This window comes from Lynx rufus, unplaced genomic scaffold (assembly GCF_022079265.1).
Source record: "Lynx rufus isolate CCGP_SWC_20201006 ecotype Redwood Valley unplaced genomic scaffold, mLynRuf1.p SCAF_4, whole genome shotgun sequence".
NCBI classification, from domain to species: Eukaryota; Metazoa; Chordata; class Mammalia; order Carnivora; family Felidae; genus Lynx; species Lynx rufus.
In genome coordinates, this window is record NW_025814856.1 from 7,107,425 (window position 1) to 7,128,261 (window position 20,837).

The 20,837-nt window shown below is 52.0% G+C and overlaps 1 protein-coding gene across 2 annotated transcripts; it reads right to left on the reverse strand.

Moving 5' to 3' along the window:
* Window positions 1–10,116: 10,116 nt before the first annotated feature.
* On the reverse strand, window positions 10,117–18,921 carry KEAP1 (kelch like ECH associated protein 1). 2 transcript variants are annotated; one of them, XM_047095869.1, is made up of 6 exons: window positions 18,848–18,921; window positions 15,712–16,397; window positions 12,853–13,538; window positions 11,526–11,731; window positions 11,073–11,249; window positions 10,117–10,912 (listed from the first exon to the last, which is right to left on the reverse strand). In XM_047095869.1, the coding sequence occupies exons 2-6, from the start codon at window positions 16,348–16,350 to the stop codon at window positions 10,746–10,748; spliced, it is 1,875 nt and encodes a 624-aa protein (XP_046951825.1). In that variant the 5' UTR covers window positions 16,351–16,397; window positions 18,848–18,921; the 3' UTR covers window positions 10,117–10,745. The 2 variants fall into 2 exon arrangements, with proteins under 2 accessions (XP_046951825.1, XP_046951824.1); XM_047095868.1 differs by lacking the exon at window positions 18,848–18,921 and adding an exon at window positions 18,465–18,552.
* Window positions 18,922–20,837: the final 1,916 nt, after the last annotated feature.

The window sequence follows — 20,837 nt, forward strand, 5'->3', positions numbered from 1 at the left end:
GGACAAAACCCTACAGATGAAGGCATAAAATGCCCATTCTAGTATTGGTCAGAATAGTGAAGAACTATTATTAAAAATATCCAACATTAGAGCATCATTAAATTATGCTTCATCTGTACAGTAGAAGAATATGCAGCCATTAAAAACAATGAGGTGGGAGGGGCGCCTGGGTGGCTCAGTCGGTTAAGCGTCCGACTTGGGCTCAGGCCAAGATCTCACGGTCCTTGAGTTTGAGCCTGGCGTCAGGCTCTGTGCTGACAGCTCAGAGCCTGGAGCCTGCTTTGAATTCTCTCTCTCTCTCTCTCTCTCTCTCTCTGCACCTCTCCCACTTGCGCTCTCTCTCTCAAAAATAAAACATTAAAAAAAATTAAAAACAATGAGGTGGGGAAAAACAATGAGGAGCGTTTAAATTTATTGAAATGGCAACATGTTTATAGTGAGAAGAGCCGTCTGCATTGTATGATCCTACTAAAAGAGGATCTACTAGAAAAGGCAGTTCGTCCATCAAAATATTAATGATGTCTCCAGTGGTAGGATTAAGAGAGATCTGTATTTTCTGTTCTGCAGTCTTCGATATTTTCTGACTTTTAGCAGTGAGCAGGTATTAATTTTATAATCAAGGGGAAGCCTATTTTATAATCAGGGTAAGGAAATACCGGTACTTGTTATCTGGCAGGCACAAAAGCACGGTAGATAAGCACGCAGACTCTGAATTCAGCCTGCCTGGATTCTAGTTCCCACATCTCCAGTTAATGACTGGGTTAGTCAAGCAAGCAGGTAACTTCCTCGCTCTGTGCCTCCGTTTCCCCCTCGCTGTAAAATGCAGATAATAACTGCTCGGATTACTATGTGCCAGGCATTGCTTGTTTTACGTAAATTGTCGCACTGAATTCTCACAACAGCCCGATTATAAATGGGTCACGGGCTGGGAAGGAGGCGGGACTGGGAGCTCCCCGCCCCCAAGCGCCTCCCGGAGTGGAGCTGGGGAGAGACAGCTGGATTAGAAGGGCACGCACGCGCAGACCGGGTGGAAGGCGGGGCGAGGACACGCGAGGGATTCCCCCCTGTGCTATTGGCTGTCGTGGTTGTCATTAGCCGAGAAGGCCGCCAATGAGGGGCGCGGCCGCTTCGCCTGGGGAACCGGAGGGCTGAGCGAGCGGAGGCTCTCGGGCGGCTGCAGGTGCGACGAACCCCGAGGAGGGTGAGGGGACCTGGCGTCACTCCCTGAAAGTGACCCCAGCGTCGTTTCCACTTAAGGGGACCCCAATGTCATCCTCCTTTCCTGAGAGTACCCTGGCGTCATTTCCCCCTTCCCTAGGGGGCTCCTAGACTTCGACCCTTTTTCCTTTTTTTTTCTTTAATTTTTTGGTAACCTTTATTTTTGAGAGACAGAGACAGAGCATGCGCGGGGGAGGGGCAGAGAGAGAGGGAGACACAGAATCCGAAGCAGGCTCCAGGCTCCGAGCTGTCAGCACAGAGCCAGGTGCGGGGCTCGAACCCACGAATCGTGAGATCATGACCTGAACCGTCAGATCATGACCTGAGCCTAAGTCAGATGCTTAACTGACTGAGCCACCCAGGTGCCCCGACCCTTTTTCCTGAGCGCGATCCCTAAAACGTGCCCTCTACCGGAGGAAGACGCCGGGGTCCTCCCTCCTCCTTCCTGAGGGGGGCGCCAGAGCCATTCCCACTTCGTCAGCCCTTCCTTAGGGGACGCAGGTGTCAGTCCCCTTCCCTTCGGCGGGGCCCCGGCATCGTCTTTCCCGAGGGATCTAGGCTCATCCCTTCTTCCTGAGAGGGTCCCCTCTCATGTCATTCCCTCCTCCCAAGTGTCCCCAGTGTTCCTTGCCGAGAAGGGGCCTGGCGCTGCGCCCCCTTGGCTGAGGGCTTCCTGTCACCCACCCCCGCCCCCCGCAGCCGGAAGGAACGTCGCCCCCCTTTGCTCTGCAATTTGCGCAGACCCAAGGCTGGGGTGTCCCGCATGGTGCGGACCGCGAACCCCCGCCCCTAGCCGCAGACAGGGGGAAGGTAAGACCCAGCGCCCCCTCAAAGTGTGTGCCTGTTGGGGGGTGGGGGGACACCAGCTGACACAGGAACTTACCCTGTCACCTGAGAAATTGTGTAAGGAACTGGGGCTGTTTCTCCTAAAATGGGAGCCGCAGGAAGGATCGAAAAGTGCCCTGGAATATTTATCAATATTTCCACATCAGTATTGCTGCCGTGGTCAGCAGGACCTTACGGAGTCATTGGATATGCGTGGGACCGTCACCTGGAAGAGGGACTACTTAGGGTCCATGAAGTCCCAAGAGATCTGATGGTAAGGTTAGAGGGGGAGGTCAAAAGGGCTTCCCTGGGTGGAGCTGAAATCCCAAAAGGCGGAGCGCACCGAGCTGGCCAAATCCGCAGGCTGGAAGGCCTGGCCTTTCAGTCCCATTCAGCCCCGCGAAGATTCCTGGTCCGTCCACTGGCGATCAAGAATTGTCTGGTCGATATTCCAACGTGTGTGCGCCGCCTATACGTGCCAGTGCATCGGTGGAGGAAGAATGGAAGCATTCTGAACAGAGGCCTTGGGGACTTCCGCAAGCGACTCTTGCCTCAGGGTTCATTAAGGAACAGTGTGTCTGTGTCCCGCCTCGGTGACTATACGCGGCAGGAGGGCAGAAACTGCTCCTAGTTGTCTCTACACAGTGCCTGGAACATGGTGGGCACGGAAGTGCTTGCTGTCCTGCCCTAACCCCTCACTTGGTGAATCCTTAGAGGGACTGAGAGATGACCAGGGAGGGTGAAATGTGATAAGGGGAAGGCACGCAGTGCAGATGAAAGAGACGCCCCCCCACCCCCCCCCACTCACCCCCCCCTCCCCCCCCGCCATGGCTGAGACTCAAACACCAGCTCCTTGGCTAACGTTCTTCGTCTTTCCTGACCGTGAAGCTACCAGCAAGTGAAGGCAAAGAGGCAGCAGAAGCCAGCCTGGGGCGGTTCGGTTTAAAATTTCCCACTAAACGGGGCGCCTGGGTGGCTCAGTCGGTGAAGCGTCGGATTTCGGCTCTTGATCTCGCGGTTTGTGAGTTTGAGCCCCGCATGGCCTGGAGCCTGTTTCGGATTCTGTGTCTCCCCCCCTCTCTCTCTGCCCCTCCCCCGCTCATACTCTGTCTGTCTCTCTCAAAAATAAAGAAACAGTAAAAAATTTAAAATTTCCCACCAAAGTTGTCTGAATCAGCTGATTGAATCTCTGGGAGGATCCTGGAATATGTGGCCTGAAAAATGTTCCTGAGTGCCCTGTTTAAAATGTGGCCTGATAAAAGCAAAGTCATGACCTTAAGGTCAGGATGGGGTGCTGGGGCTCACAGGAGGGAGAGTTCTTTATATAGGGGGAGCTTTGGATGCCTTTGCAAATTGTGTTCCGTTTATTATAAATATAATTTGCCCAGGAGTTTTGAAGAATGCTAATTAAAAAAAAAATAGGGGGCAGCTGGGTGGCTCAGTCGGTTAAGCGTCCGACTCTGGCTCACGTTATGATCTCACGGTGGGTTTGAGCCCCGGGTCTGGCTCTGTACTGACAGCTCAGAGCCTGGAGCCTGCTTCGGATTCTGTCTCCGTCTCTCTGCCGTCCCCCCTCCGGCCCCCCCACTCTCTCCCTCAAATATAAATAAATATTTAAAAATAAGAGTAATAAAAATAAAGATAAAAAACAGGAACAAGCCTAAATCAGGTAATTCTACACCCTGGGCTCCACGAATTCTAGCTCTCCTTCTCTGGAAATAGTTCCTTTTTTGTCTGAAGCCCACAAGAGGGCGCTGCATTCCTTTTAGCCCACACCTCCTGCATCAGCCCTGATACGGTTGATCAGGAGCCGGATCCGGCCTGAGGGTTGTGGGGAGCTGCAAAAGCATCACAAAATAAGGCTGACGGGGTTGGTGGAAGCCCCGATTTTTCGGGGTAACACAGGTAACAAGAGCCAGTGAGGAATTTTAAGGTAGGCAGGTAAAGTGCTCCGAGGTCCCGAAACGTTACCGTTATCGTGCCGACTTTAGCCACCTTGATAATTCTGAGTGGTGCTGAGTAATCAATTAATCAGGTTTCCAGTGCTTCCCTCATTCCTATCAGTGATACTACATTTGTTGTGCTCTTACTGTGTGCCAGGTGCTACGCACTGTTGTTACCCCCACTTTCCAGATGAGGGAAGCCAGGCACAGAAAGGATTTGCACTAAGTGCCAGATATGGGTCTCGAGCCTAGTCTGTGGATTCTAGGGTATTCTCTCCCCCCCCCTTACATTCTATCTTCTGCAATATTTATGCCCACTAATATTTATATTTTAAAACCAGAACGCACGCCCAAGGGAGAAGATATTCACTGCGTTGAAGGCACGTTGTACTGCACAAAGCAAGGGACTCTAACGTCCGGAACAACAGTGCCCTTCACAGAACTAACGTCGTCCACTTGACCGCGAGGGGGAAGTTATCTGCTTACTGTCCCTATGAATCCTTCCTCTTTCGCCTTCATCTTTGACATGGCCTTCTAGACCGAGAATTCCCCTCAGCGTGTAAACATGCTGTCTTCTGACTCTCAGAAACAAAACCCCAAACCGTCCCTGAATGCTTTGGTTCTCTCTAGCTTTCACCCAGTCTTTCTTCTGCCTCTTCTCACCCAGGTGTCTCAAAAGAGATGTTCTCTTCCTCAGCTTCCTTCGCCAGTTCAGTGCTGCCTTCTCAGCAACACGACCAGTTCCAAGGAGGCGCCCCATAAACACTTATCGAAGGAATCTATTGCTTTACCTTCACAAATCGACCAAAGTGGTTCTCGGCAAGATTACTTTCCAGTCCACAAACCCAGTGGGCATTTGAAGGGTTCTGTCTTTCTCAACTTCTTTGCCTTTCTTTCTTTCCTTCTTTCTTTTTCCTTCTTTCTTTCTTCCTTTCTTTCTTTCTTTCCTTTCCTTCTTTTTTTCTTTCCTTCCTTCTTTCTTTTTTCTTTCTTTCCTTCTTTTTCTTTCTCTTTCTTCCTTTTTCTTTCTTCCCTTTCTTTCTTTCCTTCCTTCCTTTTCTTTCTTTCCTCCTTTCAGAGAGCACTCTTGTGCACATGAGCAGGGAAGGGACAGAGAGAGAGAATCTTAAGCAGGCTCCACACCCAGCGTGGGGCCTGATGCATCGCTCGATCCCATGACCCTGGGATCATGACCTGAGCTGAAATCAAGAGTAAGACGCTCTGAGCCACGCAGGTCCACCCCCACCTTTGCATTTCACAGCGTTGTTCCTTAAATCTTTTTGTGCCCAATTTTTTCTCCACTTAGCTTATGTGATGTTGCACTTTTGTTAGTTTTCCTCACGACTTCCTGCTGCTGTTCTGTTTCTTGGAGCTTCTCTTCCGTTAACTCTTTAATGTTTCTTGGAATGTGCCTTTAACCTGTTGTTCTTGTTATAATGGGGTTTTTTTTGTTTTTGTTTTTTGTTTTTTGTTTTGTTTTTTTTTTTAGAGAGACAGAAACAGAGCATGAGTGGGGGAGGGACAGAGAGAGACACACACAGAATCCGAAGCAGGCTCCAGGCTCTGACCTGTCAGCACAGAGCGCGACACGGGGCTCAGACTCATGGGCCACGAGATCATGACCTGAGCCGAAGTCGGACGCTTAACTGATTGAACTGCTCAGGTGCCCCCATTGTTCTACACCAGTATGTGTTGCAGTGTGGTCCCTGGACAACAGCATCAGCATCAACTGGGCATTTGTCAGAAATGCAATTTCTTGGGATGCAATTGAATGAGAGACTTCTGGAAAATCCAACACCCATTTATGATTTAAAAACAACAACAACAATGTAGCAAACTGGATATAGAAGAGAGTTTCCTGAACTTGATAAAAGTTCCAGCAAAAGTTAAGGTACAGATTACAGAACATCTTTTGGCAAACATCAGATTTACTAGTGGCGGATTAGAAGCGGCCCTCTTATTATTAGGAAGAAGGCAGGGTGCATGGCGGGTTCAGACAGAGGAGTGTGTTACTCTTGATCTCTGGGTCATGAGTTTGAGCCCCACATTGGGTGTAGAGATTACTCAAATAAAACTTTTTTAAAAAAAGGAATAAGACAATTATCCCCACTATTACCACAACTAACCAACATTTCACAGATGGTCTTAGCTACTGGTATAAGGCAAGAAAAGGAAATGAGTGGTATAACTATTGGAAAGGTGACATTACACTGTTATTATTTGCAGGTGATTTAGTTACCTGCTTTTAAAAAAAAAAAAAAACTAGAAAGAGAGAGGTAGAAGATCAATATACCAACAAGTTTCCCATATGCCAGAAATACCAATTTTAAAGGATCAAAGAGTAAAGATCTCATTGACAACAGCAACCAGACCTATAAAACTCCCAAAAAAAAAAAAACAAAAAACAACCCTTTGTGGAGTAAGTATAAAACTTTCCTGTGGACAGGAAAGAAAAATTCCCTAAATAGATAAATCAAGTTCATGAATTGAGAGACCTAATGTTGTAAAAATGTTCTTTCTCCCCAACTCAATAATTTGAATGCAACCCAATTAAAATTCTGATTTTTCGTTGAATCTCATTCATCACAGGAATAAATAATGCAATAACAGAATAGCTCAGGTTTTTTTTTTAATAGAAAAAGGGAGAAAGGAGTTATTCTATATATTAAGACATGTTATAAAACTGTAGTAGTTAAAATGAAGTTGATGCAAAAATGGATATTTAGGTAAAACAGCAGAGAGTCAATAAAACAGAAGAGAGGTCCCCATGCACTTATGAGAATGTTCTATATGAGTGGGATAGCATTTCAAAACTATGCCTAAAGAAGTAACGAGTCAAGAAATTGTTTGAAAAATAAATGGTTGAACAGCAGTAGCTATCCATACCAAAAAAAAAAAAAAACCCCACTAAATTCCTACTTGATACCATGCATACCAACAATTCCTGTTGGATTTAAAAATAGTCCAAAAACAGAACAATAATATCTGAGGGAAAAATATTACCAAAATTTCTTAATTTCTCTATTATTCAGGATTCTTGATTTTAGCAGAACCAACAAAAACAAAGTCTGGTTAACTAAGGCAGAAACAATTTATGGGTAGGAAGCTGCAGAAAATGGCGAGAACCAAAAATCCTTCTTAAATATGACACAAAACGGGAGAAACACCGAGAGTGATACATTTGTGTGAAATTTATAAAGAACTTCTAGAAACAGTAAGGATAGGGTTTGTTACCACCATTTTGGAGGACGATCTGGCAGCATCTAAGGAAAGCTGTGCTTAGCCTACAATCTAGTAAGTTCCACCTCTTAGCCCCCTGGAGAAATATACACATTTGTGCCCAAGGAGACATGGTTAAGAGTGGGCATTTCGTCCTTATCTGTAATTCTGAGAAATGAAAAGACCTAAACATCTGTCAGTAGTGGAAGAGATAAAACACAACATGGGTAGCTGGTAAAAGGAATGTGTGTGTCATCGCACATGGAAAGATCTAGAAGTCTGAGGAGGAAAAGCAAGTTGCAGAATAATACAGGCAACATTGTGCCACTTTTGTAAGGAAATACAGAACATTACTGCATTGTGTGTGTGTGTGTGTGTGTGTGTTTAATTTAGAGGGGGCTAGAAGGGAGAGATAGTAATATTTCAGCTCAATCTATAATGCTCTAATTTTTTAAAGTTAATACTTAGGTATTTAACCAAGAGAAATGAACATGGCCCACAGGGCCCCATCTGACACCATGTTCCTACTCCCTCTCAGAGCTTCATCCAGACTTGCTTCCCAGTGCCTCAGGACCTTTGCACATGATGTTTCCTCTGTCCAGAATCTTGCCCCTCCTTTCTCCACCTAGTTGACACTATCAGTTCCTTTGGATTTCTGTGAGAAAGCCAACTGCTCAACAATGCTTTCTCGGGGCCTCTGACCTAGGCCGAGCTCCTGGCTTTCAGAAAGCTTACCTTTGAGCTTAATTACACGCGTATTTTGTGATTATGAACTCTAGCTCTATGAGAAAGAGGCAGTGTCATGTTTGTTTCTTACTGTATCTGAACACCTCACTTCACATCTGGTAGAGTAGCCATTCGAGAACTGGTTGGAAGCATTAAAGCCTAAAGGCTAGAAAAATAGGATTGTGTACTTTCCTAAAACAGTTGTATCTTGAGGCCTCAAGATACACCCCAAAACACTGTCACTTCCCTTCTGGAACTGCGGCCTCCTCAAAGGTTCTCTACCTCTGGCTGCTTAAGGTGGAAGCCACCCGGGAGCATTCCTAATTCTCTGCCCTTCTCATCTAATCAGTCTCTCCACCAGTAGAGTCGACTTCACTCCCACAACCTAATCCAAACTGCCATCCTCTCTCACCAGGCTAATGCTATAGCTGCTTGGCCTTCCCCGGTGCGCTCCAGGTCCCAGCCACGTCCACACAGCTTCCAGAGCCATCGACGTACAAATGCAAACCTCACCGTGACCCTCAGCTGCCTGCCACTTAGCACGGTTTTAATATTGCTTCTGCAGCCTCTGGCTTACCTGGAGAGTTGGCCCGGTTTCCTGGGGACTGAGGGGTCCTGGGACGCCAGGCTTTCAGTGTTCAGACCGGGAATGTCCTGGGCAAACCAGAACGAGTTGGAGGCCCTGCTCCGCTGCTAGGCTATAATCTCCACGAGGGCGGGAATCATTTGGGGCCTGTTCACTACCGTTGCCCCAGTGCCCAGCACAGCAAGGTCTTTTTTAAATGGCTGTTTTTGCGGAGTTTGAAAGGGAACGTAAATACTTACCTTTGTTGGGCCAGCCACTTACACAGGGCCTGTTGCCCAGTAGGTGTCCCAAGTACCATTTTTGCGGGTAAGAAACTGCACCTGACTGCTGATTCCCGAATTGCTTTACTGAATCAGCTACACCTGACCTCCAGAGGGGGAAGGAGACGCCACTCTGGGACAGGCCGTGTGGCTTCTGGCCACTGGAACTACATGCAAATTCCTCTGGACTCTAGATTCGATCACTGTTTCCAGAACCACCGATCTACCCACTGACCCCCACGGGACCCCCTTCTATCCCTTCTCACGATCACAGTGGTAGAGCTGCTCGAATCTGACCTCTACCACTTAGTGGCCACGTGACCTCGGGCAAGTCGCTTCTCCGAACCTCGATCTGCAAAGAATTCAGGCTTGCCCTTCCTAGAACCCAGCACTCTCGAGCATCAAATCACGTGTAGAAACACTCTGCCAATGCTAAGAGGCTATCCAGATGTTACATTTGCAACTTCTAGTTCTCCCCATCCACTCAGTGCAGCCAACGTAGACTTGTTTTCTGGTTCCAGGAAGCAGCCCAGCCAAGACAGCCTTCAGGTGAACCGAGTGAATGAAGCTGCACAGATGGGCAGTTAGGCTTTCCCTGGAAGGGAAGGAATCAAATGTTTCCTGGCTCAGCTACCTGGGAGAGCCTATGAAATTCCTCATAGTTGAGGTCATACTTCTTTCCTCTGTGCTCCACTCTCCCAGCACAAAGAGAGTTAATCGGCTTAAGAGATCCAGGCCAGGGACGCCTGGGTGGCTCAGTTGGTTGAACGTCCAACTCTTGATTTCGGCTCAGGTCGTGATCCCAGAGTCGTGGGATCAAGCCCTTGGTTGGGCTCTGCACCAAGCGTGGAGCCCGCTTAAGATTCTGTCTCCCTCTTCCCTGCTTGCATGCTCTACATTGAAAAATAAATAAACAAAAGAGATTGAGAGAGAGAGATTGATCGATCGATCGATCCTGGCCATATAATGCCTTCACAGGAATTGTTCAGAAGAGACCAGGCTATATGGAGCCTAAGAACATTCCCAAGAACCCCTTTGTCTTTTTAATACCCAGGCGCCAAAACAAAACGCTCAGTCTGTGTGACTGAAGCACCTAAGAATGACTGGATAGATTTTCAGTGACTTGGAAGGCATGTTGGGATGGTTTGCCTTACAACAGAGCTCCAGGGAGCCCTAAGAGAGGTGTCAAGGAGCTGGGTCATTGTCTTCAGAGCAGCCAAAAGTGACAAAGTGAGCCCTGTGTGGCTTGTCTACGGGGAGAAAGATGCCCTACATGTCAAGTTGATGGGCAGAGATAACGGGCTGGTTTCAAATTCAAAGTCGAAATCAAAGACTTGGATACATCTCAGAAGACTTCTTTCTGTCCCCAGGTTCGAGACCTCCAGCTGAGAGCCCGGGTGGAAGACACTAGTTAGTTTGTTCTTTATTTTCATTGGAAAGTTATATGGTTACTTATCAACAAAATTGACTGTCCAGGGCAGAGATATCCAGTGGTTTCTATGTACAGGACCATCCCTGGGGTCCGCACCTCCACAGAGGCCTCACCCCTCGAGGCCTCAGTCAGCTCCTTCCCAGGCCTCCAGGAACCAATCACAAAGACACAAGGAACAAAAACGGGCCCGACCTCGGCACCTGCTTTCACCCCAAGGGGAGGTGGCGGCTGCGGGCATGGGCCCCGGGCCTATTCTCAGGGAGTGGGTGCAGGGGCCTCTCTCCTGGGAGCCTGCCCTCATGCCTCCCCTGCCCAGAAAGGCTCTCTTGGACATTCCTGGGACTACTCTGACAGGCTCGTGGGTCCCACTCGGGCCTTCTTTTCTCTCTGCTTGTCATTTTAACACTGAGGCATCTCAGCCTCCCGTCTTGGAGGATAAGCATTTGCTCTGGCGCCTTTTCTTTTGCCCCTGTTTTTGTACAAAAACAACAATACTCTCAATCGGACCGTTTTTTTGCCCAAGAAACAAAAGTGGCTCAACAGGTACAGTTCTGCTGGTCGATCTGCTTTCGGCAGGGTTCCATGGTGACGGCGACACCCACGCCGCTCCGGCCGGATGTCATGTGGGTCACCTCGCTCCAGGTGTCGGTGTCTGGGTCATAACACTCCACACTGTCCAGGAACGTGTGACCGTCGTAGCCTCCTGCAGGGACAGCAGAGGACACAATCACCCCCTCTGAGGGCAGGGGAAAGAAAGAGGGGGAAGGACCCACAAGAAGCCTTCCTGCTGGGATTTGAGCCCACCCCCAAGAGACGGGGCTAATCAGTTTTCTCCACCCAGGTTTCCGCCCCCAGGGCCTCACCCAGAACGTAGATTCTTCCCTGGTGCACAGTAATCCCCAGGGCACTTCGCCGATGCTTCATGGGAGCTACAAAAGTCCACGTTTCTGTCTCCACATCATAGCGCTCCACGCTGTTCAGCTGGTCCTGACCATCGTAGCCCCCCGCAGCATAGATACAGTTGTGCAAGACACAGACTCCTAAACCGTACCATGCAGAGAGGGTGACTCCGGGGCCTGGCATTGGGGGCCTAGCCACCACCTTCTTGGGGGCGCCCTCCCCTCTCCCCTCTCCCGGGAGACCCTTTAGAAACAAAGCCGCAAGAGAAGAGCTTGGACTCGGTCAGAATCTAGCTCTTGTGTGTGTGCCACAGGGTTTAAGATCAAAACAGGAAGCCTTCCCCAGGCCTGGCCGAGTTTCATTCTCAGGAGTGGGAGGGTGTCCCTCCACCGTCCCCTCCCGCAGCCCCCACCCACCTGCCCCACTTCGGATGGTGTTCATGGGTGCGATCATCCGCCACTCGTTTCTCTCTGGGTAGTAACACTCGGCTGAGTTGAGGCGGTTTGTGCCGTCAAAGCCCCCGACGGCATAGAGCAAACGGTTGAGGACAGCCACTCCCACCCCGATCCTTCGAGTCAGCATTGGGGCCACCAGGTGCCACTCGTCCCGCTCTGGCTCATACCTGCAAAGGAAGGACAGCGACAATGGCAGTCGTAGCTGACCTCGGGGGAACACGTACTGTGACCCGATATTCTGCCAGTTCTGTAGGCACTCGGGCTCTTTCATCCTTCTAGCTATTCTCTGAGGGAAACTGAGGCTCACAGCCCTCATCTGTTCAAGGTCACGCGTACGTGTGTTGCACGCCGGTGGCCACACCCTGCCCCACGGCCAGGCCCCCCATGCTGTTATGTGTCATCCCACCCAAACCGCACCCAGCCCGTGCTGTTATGTGTCATCCCACCCAAACCGCACCCAGCCTGTTGGGCAGGTGGTCCCCACTGCCATCTCCCGTCACCTCCGGGTGACAAGATGGAAGCACAGAGGGATGATACGGCATGTCCAGGGTCGCCAAGGACGTGGCGCTGGGGTTTGACCCAGCCTTCTAAGACACCAGAATCCTAACTCTAGCAACTAGGCTACCACGCAGGATGGTTTTTGTCCAAGTGTGGGGCTTACTTAAAATTCCCATTGCCCAGCCTCACTCCGAGCCCACCACCGATGCCAGGTCTCCAGCAGTGGGCTAGGGAGTTTGTTTTAACAAGTGCTCCAGGTGAGAACTGTATCCTGGATCACACTTCTGCAAGAGGAGAGGGCAGAGGACTGGCTGTGCAAAAGCAGAAAGACCAAAATACTCAGCTTCTAAACGCAGGGTCACCATGCAGTTGTGCAGGTTGTGCACTGTACAAGGGTACCATATCCCAGGGGCACCTTCCACACAGAACACCTCGTACATCTGTTTATTATGGCAATTTTGAGGCAGATGGCAGCGAGGTGTCATGGTTTAATAAAATTAGCATTTTACAGTAACTTCAAAATCATAGAACTCTTTCCAGACCTGCAGAAAAAGAGTTGTATGGGTTTGTGACAGCCCTGTAGGCAATTCCCAGGCCCAGACACATCATCCAAGGTCCCTGACCCTACATCTCCCAGGAATTTAGCTTCACCTGGAGGCGTCCACTCCCTGAAGGTAGGGCACAGAGAGACAGGCACTCGACAACAGGGGAAGTCTCCGCATCCCAATGGGTTGGGACCCGGTAGCAATGGGACCCTCAGCGTCCACCCCCTCCGGGCCCTGCCACTCACCTCTCCACACTGTTGTGGTGGATGCAGCCATGGGAGCCACCCACGGCATAGATGTGCCCGTCGATGACCCCAACCCCAATCCGATTGCGCGGCACGCTCATGGGGGCACAGGGTGACCACTGGTTGGTCATGGGGTTATAGCAGTCCAGGGCACTGGAGTCGGTGTTGCCGTCGGGCGAGTTGTTCCGGCCACCCACGGCATACAGCAGCCCGCCCACGACGCAGCCCGCCAGGCCACTACGAGGCACCTGTAGGTCCGCCAGTCGGAGCCAAGTGCCATCGCTGGGGTTGTAGGCCTCCAGGTAGCTGAGCGACTGGCGGAAGTAGCCGCCGGCGGTGTAGATGAGCCGGCCCACTTTGGGCGCCCGACAGGGCATCACCTGCGTGGGCTTGTGCAAGGTCAGCTCCTGGAAGATCTTGACCAGGTAGTCCTTGCAGCGGGAGTCCGCCTGCAAGATCTCGCACTTCTGCAGCTGCATCTGCAGGAAGCGGGGTGTCAGCGAGTGGCATCGCACAGCCCTGAGCAGCGCCTGCACGTAGAACCGCCGCTGCTCGCAGTCGTACTTGACCCAGTTGATACAGGCGTGGAAGACCTCGGACTCGCAGCGCACGTTCAGATCGTCTCGGCTGATGAGAGTCACCAGCTGGCAGTGGGACAGGTTGAAGAACTCCTCTTGCTTGGCCACCTGTAGAGGGCATTACCGTGGCAGGCTGACTCCCGCGTGCCGCTCCCCCGAGCCCGCCACGGCGGCGCGATCTGGGGGACACGTCTCTCAACCTGCCTCGGACAGTCTCAGTTGCCAGTTTGGTAAAACGGGGATTTGAACGGTATAAACTTCACAGGTCGCGAAGATTAAACGAGCTGGTGCCACACATGCCAGGCGTATCGGACGTAGGCACTCAGGTAAACGGGCAAAGAGACGATGTACCACGTACCTTTTGTTTCGTTTTGTGCTTGACCTACAAGGTTACCCGTTTGTTGTTTTTTTTAAACAACCTTACTTTTTCTTTGTTTTTCTTTTTAAGTTTCTTTTTTTATTTTAAGAGAGACAGACAGTGCAAGTAGGGGAGGGGCAGAGAGGGAGAAGGAGACAGAGAATCCCGAGCAGGCTCAACCCTGTCCGCGCAGAGCCTGATGCGGGGCTCAAACTCACGAAACCATGCGATCGTGACCTGAGCTGAAACCATGAGTCAGCCGCTTGACCGACCGAGCCATCCAGGCACCTCCGACCTTACTTTTTCAAAAGGGTAGACTGGCTAAAAAGGAAAAAGTAGCAGCACTAGAATGTTCTAGAAAAGTGTAGGCTCTAAAGAAGAAGGCTGAGCTACAATATGGCCCACTACTTTCTAAGTAGGTGACTTGGGCAAATACCTGAAACGCTCCAGGCCTTGGTTTTCTTCCTCTGTAAAGGGGGTTTGTGTTAGCAGCTACCTCACAGCCGGGCGAGGTAGCCAACTATATAGTAGGGTAGACAGGGCCCCAGGCAAGTATTTCTTGTCAGGTACCAGTCTTCTATAAAAGCAATTTCAGTCAGCCCACATCAGCAGGCCACCAATGCTCTGGTAGGTACCCCAAGCCCATGCAATCCCTTTAAAGAAACATTATGCAAGCCTGTCGGAAAGCCCTGCTCACAGACCGCCTTTCTGGAAGCCATAGGCCCTAGGACCAGTGCCAGAGGTCCACGGGGCATCTGGTCAACCCCACATGTGTGGTAGAAGGGAGAACATCTGTCCCTTAAGGGGAGAAATGGAAACCAGGGCACTATCTACCCCGGCTGATCCTAGCCCCTGGAGGAGGGCTTTGAACATTTCCAGGAAGAAGGGGCGCCTGGGTGGCTCAGTTGGTTGAGCCTCCGACTTTGGCTCAGGTCATGACTCACAGTGTGTGAGTTCGAGCCCTGCATCAGGCTCTGTGCTGACGGCTCAGAGCCTGGAGCCTGCTTTGGATTCTGTGTCTCCCTCTCTTTCTGCCCCTCCCCTGCTCACACTCTGTCTCTCTTTCAAAATAAATAAATATTAAAAAATTTTAAAGAGAAAGAAAAAGTAGAAAGAAAGAAAGAAAGAAAGAAAGAAAAGAAAGAAAGAAAAAGAAAGAAAGAAAGAAAGGAACAAAGAAAGAAAGGAAATTTTCAGGAAGGCACTCTAAACCACGGGACTCTCCAAGGCTTGGGACCTGGGGTACAGCCCTCTTGGGCCAGACCTAGGGGTGGTACTTCCTCTTAAGAGAGTTGAGAAAATCCAACGCTTTGAAGAATGGAAATCACTTAGAACCGGGGTTGGCCCAGCCAGGGCTCAACAAACACTTATGATTATCTTCATCCCAAGGGCACAGCCACCAGTGGGTGCCACCCAAGAATTTGGGCTCATCACTGTGATTTTATAAGGAATCTGTCATTTTATGCTCACAACTTCCTCCACTCAAAAACGAAAATGAAACCAAGAACAGTGTAAGGACGACACTACGTCGACCAAAGAAAACTCGTCTAAGGGTCACATCTGAGGTAGGCAGCATGTCACGGGTGTTCCATAAATATCTGCTGACGGCCTGAAGCATCGGGCCCTGCTCCGCGCACCCCAGGGCTGAGCTGCTGTCATGTTCCCTGCATGGGAACGAGCTTCATGGGTCCATCTTCGTGGGTCACTGCCTTCCCTTGACCCTGGAGAAGTCAGTGACCCACGAAGATGGACCCATGAAGCGCTCCCCTTCCTCGGCTGTTTCCCAGAGTCACCCCAGATGTGTAGACTAGGACCCCAGAACCCTGTTTTTCTCCAGCTCCCTGATCTGACCCTTGTCCATCCGTCACTGGTCCTTCTGATACCGCCCCCAAGCCCTGCCTTACGTCTCCCCCCACCACTCACCTCTCCGAAGTGCATGTAGATGTACTCGCGGGCTCGCTGGTGCAGCTCGGCACAGCCGATCTGTTCGGCGAAGTTGGCAATGCCAATGGCGTTGCTGGGGTCCAGCTGCTGCACCAGGAAGTCGCTGCAGGCGCGGACGACACTGTCGATCTGGTACATGACGGCGCCGTTCATCACGTGGAGCACGCACTTCTCACCCATGGAGATGGAGGCCGTGTAGGCAAACTCAATTAGGCGCTCCATGACCTTGGGGTGGATGCCCTCAATGGACACCACCTCCATGCCCTGCTCCCGCAGCCCGTTGGTGAACATGGCCTTGAAGACAGGGCTAGATGAGGCCAGCACCACCTTGTGAGCCATGAACTGGGCGGCCGGAGCGTCCTCGTATTTGACCTGCAGTGTGACATCACACAGCTGCTGGCTGAGCCGCAGCTCGTTCATGATGCCAAAGGCCTGCTTGGTGTGGTCCTCTAGCGTGTAGCTGAAGGTGCGGTTGCCGTGCTGGGAGGGCGTCACCTCGGCTTTGCACTCGGTGGAGGCGTACATCACCGCGTCCCCTGCCCCCTCGGGGCGCTGTGACCTCAGGGGAAGGAATCGGGTGCGGGCCCCAGCCCCGCTAGGCCTCGGTTCCGGCTGCATGGGGTTCCAGGTGACAAGGGACAACACCACCACGGGCACTCAGAGGCCTGGAGGAGGGAGAGCACAGGGCTGGGGCAGGGCCTGGGGTCGGGCCTCCTTTTATAAGATAAAGCCACTCCTAGACCAGTTTTCCTTCCCAAGCCCAGGTGAAGCAACGTCCGTTTGTGCTAACTGCCACATGGCCCCACCAGCCCAGGATTCCATCTTAAAAACACGGGTCAGGGGTGCCTGGGTGGCTCAGTCGGTTAAGTGGCCGACTTCGGCTCAGGTCATTATCTCGCGGTCCGTGAGTTCAAGCCCCGCGTCGGGCTCTGTGCTGATAGCTCAGAGCCTGGAGCCTGTTTCGGATACTGTGTCTCCCTCTCTCTGACCCTCCCCCGTTCATGCTCTGTCTCTCTCCGTCTCAAAAATAAATACACATTAAAAAAAAAATTAGAAAAAAAAAAAAACAAAAAAACACGGGTCAGATGATGTCCCTCCCTTGCTCAGAATCCCCCCACAACTCCCCACAGCACAAAGAGTAAAACCAAACTCTTCAATGGCCTCGTAAGCCCTACACAGTCAGCCTCCGTCCACCTCTCCCCTTGGCTCACTCTGTTCCAGCTTCCCTTCCCTTCCTAGATAGAGCATATCTATTTTTTTTTTATGTTTACTTATTTTTGAAAGAAAGAAAGAAAGAGAAAGAGCATGAGCGGTGGAGGGGCAGAGAGGGGGTGGACAGAGGATACGAAGCGGGCTCTGCGCTGACAGCAGAGAGCCCGACACGGGGCTTGAACCCATGGACAGTGAGATCATGACCTGAGCCAAAGTCAGTCAGATAGAGCGTGTCTAGCTCCTTCTTTCATTCTCCTCACCAACATTTACTGAGTATCTACTGTGTGCCAGGCGCTGTTCTAAGCACTGGAAACACAGCAGTGAGAAAGGGGCATAAACTGTGCCCCCCTGGAGACGATGAAGGATGGGCCATAAGTAAAATAAGCAAGAGTTGAGTATAAATTATGGTTATTAAAAAAAAAAAAAAGACAACAGCACTGTGATAGTGTGACTTGGGGCAGTTACTTTAAATCACGGAGTCCAGGGCTCTGTTAGAGCTGAGACCAGAAGGATGTACACACCAAAGGGATGTTCCAGGCAGAGGGAAGGGCAAGGGCTCAGAGGCAGAATGAGAGAGACAATCTGGGGACTCGGAGGAGGGTAATGAGAGCTACTGACGACTAAAGGGAAGGTTTCCATGAAACCTGTGGAGTCTGGAGGGCCGGGCCATGAGCTGCCCTTTTGAAAGGTCCTTCAGGGAGAAGACGGGGAAATCTGCAAGAGGCTCCCCAGGTTCTCCATTTATCTTTCCCGGGCTCCTCGCACAGTCATCTCCTTCCTGTTTTATTTCCACCGCAGCACTTGTCAGAAACCGAAACGAGCTCCGAGCTCCGAGGCTTGCTCTGACGGATGGCCCAAGCCCCGGGCCCTCAGCCCCAGCGCTTCAGAAGGCAGGGAGCCCTGCGTAGGTCACGGTGGTGCCCACCCTCTCACGCGCCTCCCCCACGGCCTGCCCGGGGCCTGGCACTGCTCAGGGGTCAGTAAGCGAGTGGCTGGCTGACTGCCCGCTTCACTGTGCCTGCCAGAGCACCCTCCTCCACCGGGGCCCAGGGCGCCGCTTGACCGCCTCTCCCCGGCTGAGGCCCCTGCCCTGCCTCCTGGTCTTTGGCCAGTCGGTCAACGGTGCCCCTTGGACACTGGACACTTCCCCCCACGAAGCAGATAAGTGGGGGACTGCGCATGCCCTGCCTGAGCCGCCACCGAGGCCTGGAGAAGGGAGGAAGTGACCCCCGCCGCAGCCTTTCGACTGCCAACCCCAGGGCGCAGACCAAGCTCCCCAACGCGCCGCGCTCCCCGGCACCCGGTCCGAGGGGCACTCCCTGGGCCTCTCGCCCGGCTTGCGTAGCTCCCGGGCCACCCCTCGAGTCGCGCCGTCCAACAAAAGGCCAGGACTCGAGCCGCGCCCTCCGCGGGGCCGCGGGAACCCCAAGGCGACCGGGCCCGCGGCGCCCTGTTGCCCGACCCCCGGGGCCCTCCCGGCCCGCGGCGCCCGCAGCCCGGGCGCAGGCCGCCTCACTCACCCCGCCATGGCCGCGCTCGAGCTCCGCCTCCGTCGCCCAGGCCCGGGCGCCTCCATCGCTGCGCGCCGGGGGGAGGCGCGGAGCGCGCGCAGGTCACCATGACTAAGCAGAGCCGGGCGCCGGCCGTGTCAGAATAAAAGTCCCCGCGGCCCCGGGGCCTCGGGCGGCGGGGACGGCAGAGGGGCCGTTCTCCCCGCCCCCGCTCCCGCGGGCGTTGGCGGAGCAGCGCAGCCCCGGCGCGGCGACCACTACGCCCGTCACTACGGCGCGGCGCACCCGGCCGCGTGGTCGGAGCCGCCGTGAATCGGCCCCGGGTTCGAGGCCCGGAGCGCCCCTGCCTGCACCGGAGATCGGTGGACAGCCCTCCCGGCCGGCGCGCTCACCTCGGCCCCCGCGTAGCCTCGTAGCTCTCGCAGCGAGGTGGGGATGCCCGGGGCGCCGCGGCGGCTCCGGGCACAGTGGTGCCACCCGCGCGTAGAGCTTCCGGGAAACCCGAGGGTCCGGGGCCCGGCAGGGGCGGCTCCCGCCTAACTTTCGCTGGGGGGGGGGGGCCTGAGGGCGCCTCCGCTGTCGGGGGACCTTGGCTCCGGGGCCGCAAGGCCAGCGGGGTCTTGGACGTCGGGTGGGGGGCGGCCTCGGGAAGGCCTGGAAAGAGGCGGGGAGAGGGCGGGGAGGGCGCGGCGGGGAAGGAGCCGAGATTCCCCGCCCTTCCCGCAGGTGCCCGGCGCCCCTGAGCGAGGAGCGGGCGAGGGCGAGGGTACACGGCCGGGCGGGCGCGGTCCGTCCCCGCTTCGCACTGTCCCTTCCATCCGTCCGATTTCGTCGTCTCAGCGGCGCGGGGCTGCTCTCCCCGACCCGCTCTGCTCTCGCGAGCCCCACACAGCCCAGGCCTCACGGTCCAGCGGCCGCAGGATCCTGCTGGAATTATTTACCTAGTTGGCTTTTCCTTGCCTTTATTTTTTAGTCACCTCCAATCTAGAGGCGCGTGAAGCTCGCCTGCGGGGGTTTGAAGCCCGGCCCCGCCACTCTACCTCTGTAGGGATACTTCCATAACTCAACTTCTCCACTCTTCAGTTTCCTCTGTAAAATGGTTACTAATACTAGCAGCCACGTGAGGACCGAATGCGAATGCTGGTGCCCAATAGATACGAACAGTTGTTATTTTTCATGGTAACGGATGCTGATTCATCATTTTTGCTGATTATGATATAAAGTTAATTTTTAAATGTATTTTATTTTTTTATTTATTTGCACGTGCGCACAGGGGAGGGACAGAGGGGGAGAGAGAATCTTAAGCAGGCTTCGCTCCTAAGAGGGAGCCTGGGCAGAGGGGGCAACCGAAATCAAAAGACAGAGGCTTTTACTGACTGAGCCCTAGGCACCCCTAAATGTACTTATTTTTGAAAGAATCCATCTTGGGGCGCCTGGGTGGCTCAGTCGGTTAAGCATCCAACTGCGGTTCAGGTCATGAGCTAATGGTTCATGGTTCATGAGTTCTGGCCCCATATTGGGCTCAGCCCTGATGGTGCAGAGCCTGCTTGGGATTCTCTCTCTCTCTCTATGCCCCTCCCCTGCTCTTGCTCTCTCTCAAAAATAAATAAACTTTAAGAGAGTCCATCTTAGCCAAACTATGGAAGGAGCCTAAGTGTCTATCCATAGATGAATGGATAAAGATGTGATATATATATATATATATATATATATATATATATATATATATACCTATACACACACACACACACACACACACACACACACACACAATGGGATATTACTCACCATAGATAAAGAATAAAATCTTGCCATTTGCAGCAACATGCATGGATCTAGAAAGTATTATGCGAAGCGAAACAAGCCAGTCAGAGAAAGACAAATACCATATGATTTCACTCGTGTGGAATTTAAGAAACGAAACAAACAAAGCAAAAGAGACAACCCAAAAAACAGACTCTAAACTATAGAGCACAGTGGTGGTTACCAGAGGGGAGTAGGGTGGGGGGGATGGGTGAAAGAGGTGAAGGAGATTAAGGAGTGCACTTTTCCTGATGAGCACTGAGTAATGTATAGAATTGTTGAATCACTATATTGGACACCTGAAACGAATATAATACTCTTTCTCCTCTCTCTCTCTTTCTCTCTCTGCTCCTCCCCCATTTGCGCTCTCTCAAAGTAAATAAACTTACTGGAGGGGTTGTGGGAGGGAGGATGAGCTAAATGGGTCAGGGCACTAAGGAATGTACTCCTGAAATCATTGTTGCACTATATGCTAACTAACTTGGATGTAAATTTCAAAATAAAATAAAATATATATATATATATATATATAAACTTAAAAAAAAAAGAAAACAGAACGATTAAAAAAAAACAAGGTAA

Excerpts from the sequence above, each read along its gene's own strand:
- KEAP1 (XM_047095869.1), bottom strand. The coding sequence starts at position 16,350 with ATGCAGCCGGAACCGAGGCCTAGCGGGGCTGGGGCCCGCACCCGATTC. Across the intron at positions 13,539-15,711 it reads TCTACATGCACTTCGGAGAG|GTGGCCAAGCAAGAGGAGTT; the intron begins GTGAGTGGTGGG and ends TGCCCTCTACAG. Across the intron at positions 11,732-12,852 it reads CACCACAACAGTGTGGAGAG|GTATGAGCCAGAGCGGGACG; the intron begins GTGAGTGGCAGG and ends CTTCCTTTGCAG.